The sequence below is a fragment of the Anarrhichthys ocellatus genome, unplaced genomic scaffold (assembly GCF_004355925.1).
Source record: "Anarrhichthys ocellatus isolate YVR2014 unplaced genomic scaffold, GSC_Weel_1.0 scaffold62, whole genome shotgun sequence".
In the NCBI taxonomy this organism is placed as follows: domain Eukaryota; kingdom Metazoa; phylum Chordata; class Actinopteri; order Perciformes; family Anarhichadidae; genus Anarrhichthys; species Anarrhichthys ocellatus.
Genome location: NW_022280092.1, coordinates 640,778 through 656,746, shown reverse-complemented (window position 1 = coordinate 656,746; position 15,969 = coordinate 640,778). Strand labels below are relative to the sequence as shown.

General features: G+C 42.4%; 2 protein-coding genes across 6 annotated transcripts in view; one reads left to right on the top strand and one right to left on the bottom strand.

Moving 5' to 3' along the window:
- The first annotated feature begins 42 nt into the window (after positions 1–42).
- Positions 43–5,917, top strand: slc5a11 (solute carrier family 5 member 11). The gene is made up of 16 exons (XM_031872080.1): positions 43–143; positions 941–1,080; positions 1,218–1,289; positions 1,453–1,557; positions 1,667–1,726; positions 1,817–1,921; positions 2,061–2,166; positions 2,272–2,352; positions 2,442–2,647; positions 2,987–3,122; positions 3,355–3,462; positions 3,557–3,707; positions 4,058–4,226; positions 4,511–4,726; positions 5,290–5,464; positions 5,575–5,917. Exons 2-16 carry the CDS (start codon positions 961–963, stop codon positions 5,799–5,801), a joined length of 2,037 nt encoding a protein of 678 aa, XP_031727940.1. The 5' UTR covers positions 43–143; positions 941–960; the 3' UTR covers positions 5,802–5,917.
- A 286-nt stretch (positions 5,918–6,203) lies between these two features.
- The window catches only part of arhgap17b (Rho GTPase activating protein 17b), a 23,832-nt gene continuing 14,066 nt past the window's right edge, over positions 6,204–15,969 (bottom strand). The window contains exons 5-21 of one of the 5 annotated variants that reach the window (XM_031872076.1): positions 15,804–15,915; positions 15,410–15,486; positions 15,158–15,260; positions 14,702–14,770; positions 14,445–14,526; positions 13,676–13,803; positions 13,073–13,184; positions 12,895–12,976; positions 12,641–12,721; positions 11,942–12,055; positions 11,747–11,838; positions 11,523–11,661; positions 10,442–10,726; positions 9,754–9,875; positions 9,249–9,662; positions 8,123–8,168; positions 7,466–7,551 (exon numbers count right to left, since the gene is read on the bottom strand). In XM_031872076.1, the coding sequence (XP_031727936.1) occupies positions 8,161–8,168; positions 9,249–9,662; positions 9,754–9,875; positions 10,442–10,726; positions 11,523–11,661; positions 11,747–11,838; positions 11,942–12,055; positions 12,641–12,721; positions 12,895–12,976; positions 13,073–13,184; positions 13,676–13,803; positions 14,445–14,526; positions 14,702–14,770; positions 15,158–15,260; positions 15,410–15,486; positions 15,804–15,915 (2,020 nt within the window). In that variant the 3' untranslated portion in view covers positions 7,466–7,551; positions 8,123–8,160. Of the gene's footprint in view, positions 7,552–8,116; positions 8,169–9,248; positions 9,663–9,753; positions 9,876–10,441; positions 10,727–11,522; positions 11,662–11,746; positions 11,839–11,941; positions 12,056–12,640; positions 12,722–12,894; positions 12,977–13,072; positions 13,185–13,675; positions 13,804–14,444; positions 14,527–14,701; positions 14,771–15,157; positions 15,261–15,409; positions 15,487–15,803; positions 15,916–15,969 lie in introns of all 5 variants that reach the window. The other 4 variants (XM_031872077.1, XM_031872078.1, XM_031872075.1 and 1 more) reach the window with 4 other exon arrangements.

Sequence of the window (15,969 nt, the reverse complement as noted above, 5' to 3'; positions counted from 1 at the left end):
TTTACATTTCAAGGTGAACGTGGAGTTTGATCTTTTGGTGTGTGAAGGAAACTGTTGAAACAAACACAAGATTCCTGGGATCATCCTCATGTAGTTTGTCTCAACTCGGCTCAAGGAAACACTGTGTGACAACTGACTAAAAGGTGAGTTTATTAACCGGATAATACTCTCCAATACACAGCCTGAAGATAGTAAGAGACTGAGTTGTAGTTGTTATTGATCTGAATTGCTGGAAAATCTCAATATGTGAAGTGTAAAACAACCGTGTATTGCCTTTGACAACAGTACAGCCAGTTTGATGAACATGTCTCCAGTAACGGAGACATGTTCATAAAATTGTGGCTTTGAGTTTAGAGTAAGATGCAGCGTGTCGCAACTCAACTGGTCAGTTTTGGTTCACAACTTTTCAAGACGACTAGTATCCTCATACACTAGTCGGGTGGACATACTGTATGTAGATTTTAACTGTTTTTCCTTGGTGTAAACGTTCCTCCTGTTCTTTCCCGCTATTAAGCAATCGCTTCAAAATTATATATGATGGGGGATAAAATGTCGTCACTCAAGTGTTTATCTGATGTTGACACTTGAGCAGTCTGAGTTAGACGAATCATCTTCCTGTTTCAATTAATAACAAGGCATTATGTTTAATAAACTCGTATGTTTTGTCAAGTCTGTACATACAAAGTAGCTATCAGTCGAATAATTGTGTGGGAGAGGTAGAAAGTAGCATATAAAAGAAAGAACGTACCTCAAAATTGTACATAAGGGCTGCACACAAGTGCACTTACTTTAGTTAGGACACGCGAGTGATACTTTTTCATGACTTTGGAACCTATTCAAGACTAACTAGTCTTTGCTTTTGATAACTGTACTTACTATCACAGCTGGGGACAGAATTTGTTAATTTCTTTGATTCCACAAACGACCTTTGACATTACAGAAGGCCGACAAAAGATCAACATGCCCCCCTCTCCATCACCGTCTCCATCACCCTCTCCAAGCAGCAGAGATGCCCTGGGCACTGTAGATATAGTTGTGCTGGTAGTCTACTTTCTGCTGGTTCTGGCTGTTGGCTTCTGGGTAAGTACAAGAAATAAACATGTCTAATACTTTTACTAAGCATTCGTACACGTTTTGAATGGTCAACATGAACAACCATTGATGCAGTTCTCTTGGAATTGTATCTTCAAGACATATTTTCCTTTATTTTCTACCAGTCCATGTGGAGGACGAAGCGCAGCACGGTGGATGGATACTTCTTGGCTGGGAAGAACATGACCTGGTGGCCAGTGAGTCAAACAAATCTGTGTTTTTTGTTTGTTTTCACAGACTGCCAGACAAGCCACACTAACTCAAGAGTATATTAACACTTAAAAAGTTAGAGGCAAAAAGTTCTGTAGTTCAAAGTGAACTTCTGAGGCGATTCTAATTTTGGCTCTTGTCTTTATTTAGGTGGGTGCCTCGCTGTTTGCCAGTAACATTGGCAGTGGTCATTTCATCGGCCTGGCAGGGTCAGGAGCTGCTGCAGGAATTGGGGCTATTGCATACGAGTGGAATGTAAGAGATTTTATATATGCTCTCAAACCATTTTTATGCAAAAACAAGTTTAATATGAAATGTTGAGCTGTTTCTAAAGTGTGTAAAGTACATATTTGGTGTTGGACAGGGTATACTGATGGTGCTGCTGCTGGGATGGCTCTTCCTGCCCATTTATATCGCCTCTGGGGTGAGGCGTCTAAACATCACACATGCTTGTGCATTATTTTGCTCATTTATTCCTTTATATATAATCCTCTTTGAACTCTTTCATCGCCAGGTGATGACCATGCCAGAATATTTGCAGAGGCGTTTTGGTGGTAGAAGAACACAGCTATTTATAGCTGTCCTGTCCTTATTTATTTACATCTTTACAAAGATATCGGTATGATCCACAATAATTCTCGAGTGTTTTTACGCTGTAACAAATAGGTATATTTGTATTTGTGCATGTATGTTAAAATCTTTTGTGTTGGTATCATCTTGTAACCACCACTTGTTCCTCTGTGTGTGTTTCTTGCCAGGTGGACATGTATGCTGGTGCATTGTTCATTCAGCTCGCATTACAATGGAACATCTACTTAGCTGTGTTGATGCTGCTGTCAATCACTGCTCTCTACACTGTAGCAGGTGACCTTTCTCCTTCCCCCGCCATTTTAAAAAACCTCTCACTTAGGAATTAGACATGATGCTGTTTACTGCTTGTTCCGTGTGTCACTGTATGTTGTTTCCTAGGCGGTCTGGCTGCAGTTATCTACACAGATGCTGTTCAAACTTTCATCATGCTGGCCGGAGCTCTCACCCTCATGGCCTTCAGTAAGTCAGATCTGTCTACACGTGACACCGTCCCATCACCAGCACTTTTATGTTCCAGTTTATCTGACCCTGCTTGTCCCTCTGTTGAGGCTTTGCCGAGGTCGGAGGCTGGGATGCTCTGATGGATGGATACCCCAACGCCATCCCTTCGATACGTGTGCCAAACTCAACCTGTGGAATCCCTCGAGATGACTCCTTCCACATCTTCAGAGACCCGGTGAACTCTGACCTGCCCTGGCCCGGGGTCATCATAGGCATGTCCATTCCCTCCATGTGGTACTGGTGTTCTGACCAGGTACGGAAATACAAATTTAGCACTTTTTCTAACAAATAAGAGCAAATGAAAGAATAAAGAATTACTACTGCAGCAATCATTATTTAACTATAGATCATGTGCTGATTAGAGAATATAGAGGCCTAGAGTTGCCAACATGGATATAAAAAATGGGTTATTTATTTTACTTTTAAAATGTCACAAGGTCTTTCATCTATAAAAGATGAAAGTGTAGTTTAGTGCTTTTCACTCTGGTTTGCAAGCTATGTGATTTCCGTATCCGTTCTGATTAGAATGCCCTCTATTGAAATATACTTAAAAACTGCTGTGTAACTGAGGGTCAGCTGTGGGTTTCTGCAGGTCATCGTGCAGCGCTCCTTGGCTGCTAAGACCCTGACCCATGCAAAAGGTGGCTCACTCATGGCTGCTTATCTAAAGATCCTGCCTTTTTTTGTCATCATGTTGCCAGGCATGATCAGCAGGATACTTTACACAGGTACAGTATAAAATGTATGTTTTAATTAATCAAGACCGCAACCGGGAAAATGTTCTTGATGCACGCTAAATGCGAAACTATACATGACTTCTGTTAAATATTATTTAACATTATAAATGTACTAAAGGCTTAATCGGGACTGGTTCAGTAATCATTCAGGTCATGTTGATGTGTTGAGAGTTTTAATGTTTGAAAGTGTTTGAGTGTCGTGTGTTTTCATGATATTGTGTAGATGACGTGGCGTGTGCAGACCCTGAGCTGTGTGATCAGATTTGTGGCAACCCAGTGGGTTGTACAGACACAGCTTACGCCAGACTGGTCATGGAGCTGCTGCCTGCAGGTGAGATACTTTTCCCTCGTTAAACCTCCAGTATACTGCCTTTTGCTTTCTATATACATATTTTATGCCAATCTTTGCATGTTTTCCTTCCCAGGGCTTCGAGGTTTGATGATGGCGGTAATGATTGCCGCCCTCATGTCCTCTCTGACCTCCATCTTCAACAGCGCCAGCACTATTTTCACCATGGATCTATGGAAGACCTTTCGATCCCGGGCATCTGAGTGGGAACTTATGATTGTGGGCAGGTAAGTGACCACCTGTGGACAAGCAGGCATCATCCCGCAACCCAACATATGAACCTGGTTGCCGCATGTATGCTGTATACCGCAGCCTGCAACAATAACACCATAACTCCTCTTTCCACATTTTCTTAAGTAATGACTTCACCAGATTTTCCTTTCTAGCCAACACACACACAAACACAAACACACACACCCTCATAACCGAACAAACACTGATGTTGAAATATACATAGTTTTCTATTCCTTACAAGCTGTCCTGTAATTTAATCTCCGCTATACCTCGTCCTTTCAGAACTGAACTGAATGATTTTGTGTTAAAATCACAGATCTTGCGTTTCATGTGTGTGTTGCAGGGTGTTTGTGCTCGTGCTTGTGGTGGTGTCTGTGATGTGGATTCCTGTGGTCCAGGCCAGTCAGGGTGGGCAGCTTTTCATCTACATCCAGTCCATCAGCACTTACCTGCAGCCCCCAGTCTCCATCATCTTCCTCGCAGGCTGCTTCTGGAAGAGGGCTAATGAGAAGGTAAAGTTGTGTCTCAATGGGAAGATTGACCAAATAACTTTTCATTAAGAATATTATGCTCTATTTTTCTTCCCTGTCTAAATGAATAAATAAGTAACAATGTTGGGTCATATTCTACATTGAGACGGTTGTACGTATATGTAACGCATTTACTGTAGATCACAGGCTTTACACAATGTAAGTTACCGTACTTATTAGATGTATAATCAGAAATAATGCGTTTATATTTATGAGGTGAAATGTGAGAAATATTTTTTGCGTCTTCAGACCTTTCTGTTTTTTAGGGTGCATTCTGGGGCCTGGTTGTCGGCCTGTCGGTGGGCTGCATCCGCATGTTGTTGGACTTCATTTATCCTGCGCCCCTCTGCTATGAGGACGACGACAGGCCCGGGGTGTTGAAATATGTCCATTACTTGTACTTCTCCATCTTGCTGTCCTTCATCACACTGGTTGTGGTGGTTGTCGTCAGCCTAACTACAGAGGAGCCCAAACCAGAGCAGGTGAAGTCCCTTATTCACTTTCATTTTCTCTATTATTCCATTCAAATATATGCCACCCACATTGATGGGGGGAAAGAACGACCTCTTCTTGGCCCACTGATTCAGATGTAGAAATTAACTTTGAGTTTTCATTGTAAGCAGACCAAAGGGTTTCGATTCGGCGCTTCTTTCCCAAAACATTTTGTGCGTAACTAAAAACATAAAATGCATAATTTTTTTAAACATATTTTAAGTCTTCTTTCATTAATGCTGCTGCACAAAATACAAAAAAACACATGGAACTGCTCATTTGAACTTCGCTCTACTGCACCACAAGGGGTCAATAATGCTGCAGGATACCTTTTAGGAAAACTGAAAAAAACTGTACCCTGGATCATCATTTGGGTCTTTCAGATAAGCATTGCAGCCTATTTTTGCTGTAAATCACACCTGACTTATAATATAAACAGCTTTAGGTGCCAGATAGGTATACACTGATACCCTGTCCAATGACTGCAGGAGAATAAATCAGATATTCTTAGATCTTTGTAAATTCACTTTTTTGCATATTTTTCTTCGAACAGATTAGCCGCCTCACCTGGTTTACTAGGTTTGACCCAGTGGAGCCCAAAGATCAGGTCTTCTCAGTGGAGCGGAGCAATGAGAGCTTAGAGGTGATCCCTAGTCAGATGCATGACATGGAAGTCACAGGAAGAGAGCAGGAGAGCAGCAACGGAAAAGCATGTCAGCAAAGGAAAGGTGGGTCTCTGTCCTGCGTTGCCATTACACTTTTCCGTTTGTCAGTCCTGCCGGTGAACACACCCTCTCCACTAGTCAAGTGTTTTCTTGCTCCCTCCTGAACTCTCCAGACTCCTCATCATCCGTGTCCAGCATCCAGAGCCAGTCCAGGCTGATTTCTGCCATCTACTGGATGTGTGGGATGGAGAGACGGCAGGAGGGAGTTGATAATACTGCAACGCGTCCTGCACCGGCTATCGGTTCTCTGGAGGAAAAGCCACGACTAAGACTCATTGTTAACATCAACCTCATCATTTGCCTCTCTGTAACTGCCTTTATCATCGGCTACTGGGCTTGACAGGCAGATCATGACACTCTCAATGGACACTTGTTATGCGGGGTGGGTAAAACAGAATATGAGAAGAAATTCTTTCAGTTTTGGTCCTAAACTGACAATAAATTTATATATCTTCATACAGTGATGCTATTTCCTTCAAAACACACGGTTGTTTGCCATGTTTAACAATCCGTTTCATTTCTCGTACAATTTCAGAACATTGATGCCTGAAAGAATGGTTATATGTCACATATTTTGATAAAAGCTCATCTCATCTTTTTGTAAAATAATTACAGCTGAATAATATACTTAAACCGACTACGATGACTGATGCAGGTGAAGTCTTTTTCAGGCTTTGCATCCACCTTTGTTTGAGGATCAATTACATTTTGACAAATAACTGATAAGAAGCTGACAACACCGTAAAATGTTGAACAACCTTTAATTATCAAGAGTAATGATGCATTGTATGACGCATTATGTGCAGAAAAGCCAACATAAAAATGCTGAGAAGAAATTAAAAAACAAAACAAAGAGCTGAAAAACACCCCAACAAGGAAAAGATTGTCAGCCGTGGTGAGTACTATACACAAAGAATAATTTGGCTGTATTTGTTCATAGCTTTGAGCTCGAGTGTGCGTGATCGATTGTTAATTGTATTTTTAATACATAGCTTGTAATCAATTTGTCCCTTTTAATGAGGAAATCTAATCTGAGGTCTAAAGCCAGTTTGAGCTCGTCAAATCAGGCCCTTTGAAAACAAATACAATTCAAATGAAATAAAATAAGTCTACCCCACTGGATTAATAGAAGGAAAACTGAAATACCAAAACGTACAGCATGTGTACTGTGGAGAGGACACCACTGGAAGACAACTTTTATATTGCACAAAATATTTGGTCATGAACAACCCTAATAGGAGCTGAGCTCAATTTTCAATAAATTTCCTTTGGCCCATATCCATGTTTTGGTCCGTTTAGTGTGAAGTGTGACAATTATTGAAAAGCCCTTAAAGCTGAACATCACATTCAGCCAGTTGAAACTGACAAATTGGAAAATGATAAATAGATGATCAGTGGCTGGCTAACACTCATATCTCCACACATCTCTACTGAATACCAAATACTAGTTGTGTACGCGGTGTTAAAGCAACATTCACAGATTTGTCTTCAAAAACATTCATAGCATTGAACCTGTTATCAATAGCTAGATAAAAAAAATTAAATAAAATAAAAAGAGGAGACAAATGAAAACTTTGAAAGCTTAGCACCCTATGAGTTCAGCTATGTGTTCAGGTTATACATATATGTTAGCCTCGAGGCTAGCAAGGCTCTGCAGTCCAATCTTAAAATACCCTGCGAAATAGAACAAAGGGAGTTTGATATGAAGTCCAACAGCTGGACAAAGATTGAGGTTTTTCTGAGGTAAGTCTCAGCAAGTCAGAAGAAAAGGCAGCCGTTTCTCCCAGGAAGCAGTCTGGCATCATGTGCATGGAGCGTGAGGAGCTGGGGTGAACCGATGTGTTTGAGTTATCCGTCTGATATTTGATTCAAAACATTCAAATCTGTTACATGGACCGACTGAGTGAAGGAGGAGTTGGAGCACAGCGATCCCTCTATTCTTCACAGAGCGGTGAACTCTGCCTGGATTTGAGGGTCTAATTGCAAGGCTGGGGTGGTGGGCTCTTGACCAGCAGAGCTCTCCCCTTGTTGGTCCGCAATCACCTCGGGGATGAGGGCTCGTCCAATCCCCTTCAGGAACAGGCCTCCATCTGTGCAGGACAGTTAGAACGTATCAGCAAACTAAAATCGGTTTTAATCTGTTTCTTGAACTTGAGTTCAAGCAATGAAACAAACATAATAGCAACACACACAAACACAGTTTCAAACAGAGGAGCGCACACACACCACCTTTGTAAGACACCAAAGATTGATCGTTCTATTAAGTTTAGTCAACATTGCAATTATAGTACCAGCTAAGTGACGTTTTTAGAGGTGGTTATTGGAGAGTATCCTTGGTCTGTTAATCGTTAAATGCAACATTTTCTACACAGCTCTGCTCAAGAAAATGTACATACAGATCAAGAGCACACGGTCAGTTTAAAGTGTGTTTAAGAGCGTGTCAGTTATCACAGAAAACTGTCAGCAGACAAAAGGCCTCCGCATCGGAAATGGTGTGGGAATCACACGCATGTTAGTTTCACTGGACAGCAGGGTTAAAATGCTGGACAATACTAATATACATACATATATGTATGTATACAGTATGTGCACAGCTACACACACATGCAGTGGACACAGAAGCAAGGCCAACACATCAGCCAATTAGATCCATACCATTACCTGCCTTGCAAAGCTCATCTTACAGGCAGACCAGCAGCTCAGACATCTGTAATATTTACACATTTCCTGTCATGCGTCAGATCACCACATTTACATTTAGTATGTGAAGCATACTATGAGACAGTGAAACCAAAAGCCAGAAAGCTAAATACAGCAATGCCCTGAGAGGAAGCGGAAATCACTCAATACTGAAAACAGTATCAGCAGAAGATCAGCGAGTGATTTCCATCATTGCAACGTCTACACAGAAAAAGAAATCACGTTAAACATCACTAAAGAGGTGTAATTACATCTCAAATTATATATAGAGAATAGAGAATTATATATATAAAATGCTACATAAACAGTAAACTTATTTATTCTTTGGCTTACCTCCTTGTTGGAATGCAACCAACTCAAGTACTGAGCTTATGTATAATGTACTTTACGTCTCATGTTACTTCATACTTCTACTCAACTACAATTCAGGCACAAAATGCTTCTCATTCCACTATATGTGACTAGCTACTTTGCGGATCCAGATTGATAATACATAATATGACCAACCAATAAAATACGATGCATCATTGTAGGTTAAACATTCCTAACAGTATATAAAGTAATACAATTTGCTCAATTTAATCAGCTGAACCATTAAAAGTGATGAACACATTATTGCATCGATAATTATAATATACTGTATATTATGAAATGAGCCTTTCTGCATAAAGAGAACTTTTACTTTTGGTACTTTTTGATACAAAAACTTTTCTAATTTTACTTAAGTAAAACTTTAAATGTAGGATTTTTATTTGAACATTTGAGTAAAGCAAATGTACCTTTTTTCTCTACTACATTTATTTTACAACTGTAGTATACTTATCTTGCAAATTATGAATTTGCATTGTAAACACAAGTTTATAAAATATGACAAACAACTCAACAGATTATACATTCGTTAATTAGCAGCAACTCAACCAGCTACAACATTGAAATGGTGCTTAAATTATAAAAGAATATAATACTTCTGTGCTTTCACTTGAGTGTCATTTTGACTGTAATGGAGTACTTTTATATCTTGGTTTTGCTACTTTTAGTGGAGTATATCATCTAAAAATCTGTGAGGCACAGGGAACAGGTTGTTTACCTGTTATGACCTTGGAGGCGGAGCCGCAGATGTCATCACCGTTGTCATTGGCTGCAGGTTGGGGGGGCGGTGGCATGCTGGGTCGGGGCCGTGGCCTGGGGGCCGGCCTGGAGGGGCGAGGGAGAGATCCAGAGTGGTGGAAAGACAGCGGGTTGGAGTGCGGCCCATCGTGAGGTGGAGTGTCCGGAGGAGTGGGAGTGCTGGGTGGAGAGGGCTCCGACTCCCCCTGGACCTGGTGGGCTTGAGGAGGATGCGGGGGCGGGTGGCTCGGAGCATGGATTGGGCTGTCTTTGCCGGGGTGGCGTCGGGGGGTGATGGGTGGGTAATGAGGGGAGCCGGGTGTCTGGGTGTTACTGGGTTGAGAGGCAAAGGGGCTGAACTGTTTGGGCGGGGCTGGAGCCTGCTTCTTGGTGCCTTCAGAAGAAAACATAGTTATAACATGATATTAACAACATTGACTTGATAGTATTACATAATCTGAATTATGATCAGTACATTATCCCACCTCTGCGAACCATGTGTGGACTTGGCCCCCTGGAGCCGACCTGAGAGTGGGGGGTTCCTACTGTAAGATGGACTGAACCATTCCTCTGGGGCGGGGGGGTGGACATGAGTTCACGGGCTGGGCTGTGGGAATACAATGAATCCAAATGTTAATCCATCAACATGTCATCTGTACTTTAACAAGGAAGTGCTGCAAGAACTCATGCGAGCAACATACAAAACAAACTGCTAATTACATTAGATGAAGGTTTTCACACAAGTAACTCGCAAAACAGACAAGCGTAGTGAGGAGGATACAAAATCAGTTTGTTCAAAAGTTCAGTAATGTGTTGCATGCAAAATCAGACATTGCCAGGAAGAAGTCAAACAATCAGACATGCAGGCAAGAAGAAGAGAGAGTAGATCTTTAAAAATAGATTTATCACAACAAGCAGGATGGATGATCAAAGTTGCCTGTAATCAAAGCATCACGTCTTTGCTGCATTACATTCTAAATTTGTTAAAATGATGTAACAGATATCGTTATTCTTATGATTTTATATTTTAGGACATTCGACATGGGAACTGAAACTCAAAGACCAATCAAACACATGACAAACAAAATAAAGGGCGGGTGAGCTCCGGATTTGGCTGATTGGCTGCGAGCAGGCGGTGGAGTATTGTTGCTACCTCAGCTCGCTCCTCCTTACCTGTTCTCCTCTGCGCTGAGCTGGGTTACAACCTGAGGTTGTGCTGTCGCTACCTGGACCCCACCACCCAGACCACCACCAACACCACCACCAGTACTAGCACCACTCAGGCCGGGCTGCTCAGCCTCTGTAGCCGGGGAAAGAAGCTGGGGCTCAGGCTGGGCCGGACCCCAGGCTTCCAGAAGGGGCATTGGGGGTTGGAAGGTGGGTGAGGTTAGCTGTGGCTGCTTTCTATTAACAGTGCTGGCTCTACGTGGAGCGGGCTCCGGCTGTTTGTTAACAGTGCTAGGGAGGGGGGAGAGGGGAGAGAGTTCAGGAAGGCAAACCACACGCCATCAGACAGAACGAAAGAGCAAAAGACCGAGAGAGAGACAGACAGAGAGAGACTGTGCAGGAGACAGAAAGAGACGCCACTTCCTGAGTTCAATGAAACCAGTTCAGATACAAGAACCGAAAAAGAACACAAAACCACATGAGAGTGAACTCTTTAAATAGAACTTTTAACTGCGACATCTCTGCAGAGACAGAAGCCACACCATACAAACAAAATGCAACAGAGGAAGCCCACACAAAACATAAAACCAGTAACCTAGAGAGTGACCTAAGCTTTAATTAGGAAACAAAGAAGATAACACAAGAGTACACAAGAGCAACACACCAGAATTATAGCTCTAAACAAAATGGTATCCCAATGAGGCTGAAAATTGAAAATGTCTGAAAGAGAACTGCTTTTTCATGTTCAGTACCAATCTTGAGTAAAACATAGCTGATTATCTTATGCTGAAATCACACCATAACCTAAACATAACAGAACTGTGGTGCAAAAATCACACAAAGCATCATTCCCTTATTTTACTTATCAGTAACTGGATTCAGGGGAGCTACATTGGACTGCGGCACAGCTTTGAAGTCTGGACTGGGCAGATCTTCAGTGGGTGTTTCTGTGACTGTGATGGACTCGTCGGCCACTACATAGAGTGCCGACACGACCGGGCCCCGCGACTCCTGCCTGCTCAGTGTCTTAGGACGAGACGGGAGGATCAGGGGCAGGCTGAGGCTGAGGTGGGGGCGAGGCAGGTACCTGTCTTTACGGGGGGTGTGACTGTCCCCGTCCTGCCCCACCAGGCTGCCGGGGCGTTTCCTATCCAGGGCGGGGTCGAGGTCCGGGGTCGCTGGGTGGGTGGGCATGGCGAACATGCCCGACACATTGAAGTCCACCTCTGGAGGGAACACAGCGGGAAGCAAACACTTTTAGGTAAGACAGAGAGAAGCACTGGTGCAAATACAGCAATAGAGATGCTTTACCTTCAGGGAAGAACCAATCAGCATGCTGGATAATGGGCTCAATGATGGCGACCACGTGGATAGATGTCGCCGCTGCCATCTCTGCCAGCGTCCTGAACACAGCCACAAGCAGACAGGGACAGGAGGAAGCTTCATCAGCCTCAGCTTCACTTTGTACTTGGACATAGATATGAGGCAACAGTGCACAGTTCTTACCCCTCAGTCTTTGCCCAGAGCAGGTTGGGCCCAAGGACAATGGAGATGTTGATGGCAGTCATCTTATTAACCTCACTGTCCTGAGCCAGTTTAGCCAGAAACTTCACCAGATACCTGAAACAGAGACTCAAATTGCTTTAATATGAAAAAATGACTGGTTGAGAAGCTCACAACTAGTATTCACACCAAGACTTTTACTTTGCTCTGGGAACTACTGGCTTATTATTGGTATTGGTTGCCTAATAGCCTGTAAAACGCGTTAGCAGTAGCTTAGGGTTTTATTTGGGGTCTGACCTCTAGAGAGGCCTGAAGTGGTAAAACCGACCAGTATTTAACCATTTAAAAAAAGCATAAATTAGAGAGAAAAAATAAAGATAATTTTGTGTGACAAGAATACATTTTCATTTCTATTTTTTACATTTTCAACCCTTTAGGTTTTTCTTTGGACGCCAGGTTGGGGATCATTGTTCTAACCAGAAGTGAGTGTTTGTTGATATGTCTAATAAGGCATCAAATTACTTTTCAAAATCTGCAGTATCACGAATAAAAGTGAAAAACAGAAGCAAAGTTAACGTGATACATTCAGTTCTGTTGATGAAGACTACTTTTAGAAACGAAGCGTACACCTCTGCTGTATACGAACATGGAGTATTATTGCATCATGCAAATACAATACAATATAGCTGAAGATGCTCTTACCTGAGGTTTGCCTTGTGGGTTTTTGGCAAACGGTCACACGTCACCCACAAGGCCTGAAGCCTCTTGTCAGGGTCAGACACACTGAAACCACACACACACACACACACACACAAAATATTTACTTGTTACACAAGTCTCTAATCTAAAGCGACATGTGAGCACACACTGCTTCAGGTGTGTGTTTAATGCTTATTAAAACAGAGGGAGTTGGTTTTACAGGATATTAAAAGAGCCATATCCGTGTGTCTTCTTACTTGGAGGCCTGTGTCCAGTCGTCGTACAGGCCAAAAGTCATTAGAGGCTCAGGAAGTTCCCTGAGGTAGGACTTCAGGGCTCCTGTGTATGAGGAGAAAAGCTATGAGAAAATGATCTGGACCAGATGGGCTCACTTTTTGTGGATTTTTTTTATTTTTTTTTTATAAGAGGTTGTACCGGCAACGGCGTGGGGATCAGAGTAGAACTCCTCGAGCTGCGAGGTGGAGCAGTCCAGCGCTGCTTTTAGCTTCTTCAGTTTTGAAGCTCCGGCAGCTATTCTGAAGAGACCCTGCAGGGGAAACGACTGATTAGGGCTCTTTGTTCAGGTACAGGTGACTGGTTTCAGTCTCAAAATTAAAGAAGTAAGTCTGGGTATCAGGAAAGGAGAAGTAAAGCAAGTAGAGATGTGGCTCTTTCAGGATGAGTAGCAGACAGACGTGCAGCAAGAGTTTTGTTTCCGTTAATAAAAATCTCCTCCTTGGGGAGTCTGGTGATATGGTTACAATTTAAGAGAGCAATAGTGAACATTCTTACACATAACAGATGCGCCCACACACACACACACACAACTTCAAGACTAACTGACCACAAGTTGGCCACAGATGTTTCCAGACTGTACGTGCCATCATTTGTAGAGTAGTCCTTATGACCCACAGAGGGGAGTGGGGAAGTTTTATTTGTGCAAATTGATGTCCAAATTCTGGTTAATTAACCCTCAACTTTGCTCTACTTCACTCTATTTTAGCTTCTCCTGCTCTTCTGCCCTCACTGCATCCATACCTCCTCCTTCATGCCGGTCTCCAGCAGCATCATGACGCAGGCCTCCATGGGCAGAGCGATCTCACGGTTACTCCTCTTCAGGTGCTCGTCCAGAGCCGTGCCGAACGCCGGCTTCTCCATCCAGGAGTCTAGGAGAAAAAGTCAGTGTCTTTACACTCGAATGCATTTCTGTTCCGTGTCGGTCAGCTATTCTCCTACAATTTGTCTATAGTTGACGGTGAATATGTTACAATGCGAGGTGTAATGATCTCTCCTTTCATCCAACTGCCTTGGTGTCACAGTGATACTTTCACTGTCTGAAGTCTTTATCGTGCACAAAGAAAGCCAAGAAATCGATTTTCTCCAGGAGAAATCTAACCAGGGAAATCCCCAAAAACAATTACATAATTTCTTAATAACAAACTGCAAGAAGCTAAATGTAACCTGGTTGCTTAAGTGCATGTAACCGCACTATAGAAACACAACTTAATTAAGAGAGAAACTAATGCGATGAGATGTCATTGTGGTCATTTTCTCTTCTGGAAAATGAATTGCCTTTGCTTCCGTTGAGCTGGCTCGGTTATGATTTACTATATTTGCACCGTCAACATGTGCAACCCAACAAGCCAGTCTACATTTCTCAGAGCAGCTTGTGTGTTGTACACTACAACAACAACAACAACTATGGCTGCCAGCTCTAGAGCTACAGTGGGGTTTAGTGACAAATGCGTGCAACGGTTATGTTTTTTTATTAGCATATTTAATGAATGTTTTAAATCGTGCCGTTCACCTTGCTGTAATTGGATGGTCGGTATAGCTGCCTCCAGAGCTGCCAGCGACTTCCTGTGGTAGTCTGCCTGGGCCTCTAATAACTGGTACAAATACACAAACATAATCACAGGTCATATATACACAAACCTTTGGCATAGAGCCAAAAGGTAGAGCATTTACACTGCATAACCAAGTGATACAGTTATGGTGGATGGGATCATATTTGCATCACATTTCCATTTCAGTTGTAGGTCATTCAAACTGAAGTGCACCCACCAAGACATAATAGCGTGCATAATCTCCCTCTTTGGAAGCAAAGCTGTACAAGTCTGCAGAGAGTTGGTCCTGTAGGATGAAAAAAATATATATACATATTTCCATGCATGGCAATTATTATGGCAAATTTAAACCTTCTGCTTTTCATTAAAACGCAGATGAACTCCAGATGACAAAGCAATGACCTTTAATTACGTGGTCCTAATGATGTGCAAAGCGTGTTTGTTACAGTGACAAGGCTTCCTTTGTTCAGCCTGTTCATAAAATATGATTCTAACTTGATGAAGAGGCCCTGACTGGAATGTATAACCATTAGATTAAATATTGTATATACAGTACAGCATACCTAAACCACAGTCGGTAAAGCATTGTGCTGTTGTGTGACAACATAAATCCTACTTTAAGTAAGAAATCAGAAAACTGAGCATTGCAAGAAAGATTTAAAGCAAGATCTACCTTGCATATTTCTACTTTGTTGAGAGCCTCGTCCATCTCGTCTTTGAGTGAATCGACCTTAGCGGCCATAGCCTGGTTGTTGGACTTTGTTGCCTGGTACCACCTGCAGGCCAAGACATTATTTAGACACTTAGGCATGGCTATAGTAAGCATACGCATTTTTGATTTAAACAATTCCTTTTTTTACAATTTGAAATTAAAAGTTAACATTTGAAAATAGTGGCGCTAAATAAAGATGATGAGCTAGAGTACCTCGTCTTGGCCGAGTCATAGTCCAGAACCAGCTTGGCGAGTTGTTTTCTCTGTTTTAGTATATTGGGAATCTCAATCTGTGAGAGAAACGGTGAGAATCAGCATGAGTGCACACACACACTTCATAGTCAACACTGAGGCCAACACCTTCCCCGTGAGAACATTTTGTCAATCTGAATCGGGCAGAACGGCAGTATAACACAAAAAGATGCCAAAGGCCATGTTGAATTTGGCACAATGAATGAGTAGAACACACAATGTTAACAGATCCTGTACAGAGTGTTTCAGTCAAGAGTACTTTGTCTTTAAATGCAACTTTACAACTGAATTACAGATACATGCATGTAGGTCATAAGTGATCACGACAGTATGAAGAGAGCTGCAGTGTTTTTACCTCAGCCAGCTGGTTGAGAGGATCCAGGATGTCTCTCTCAATCTGGACTTCATGCTGCATCAGTTCAGCAGCTAACCTGCTCTCAGCCTCCCCACACACATCCATCATCTTGCTGCTCTCACACACACACACACACACACACACACACACACACACACACACACAC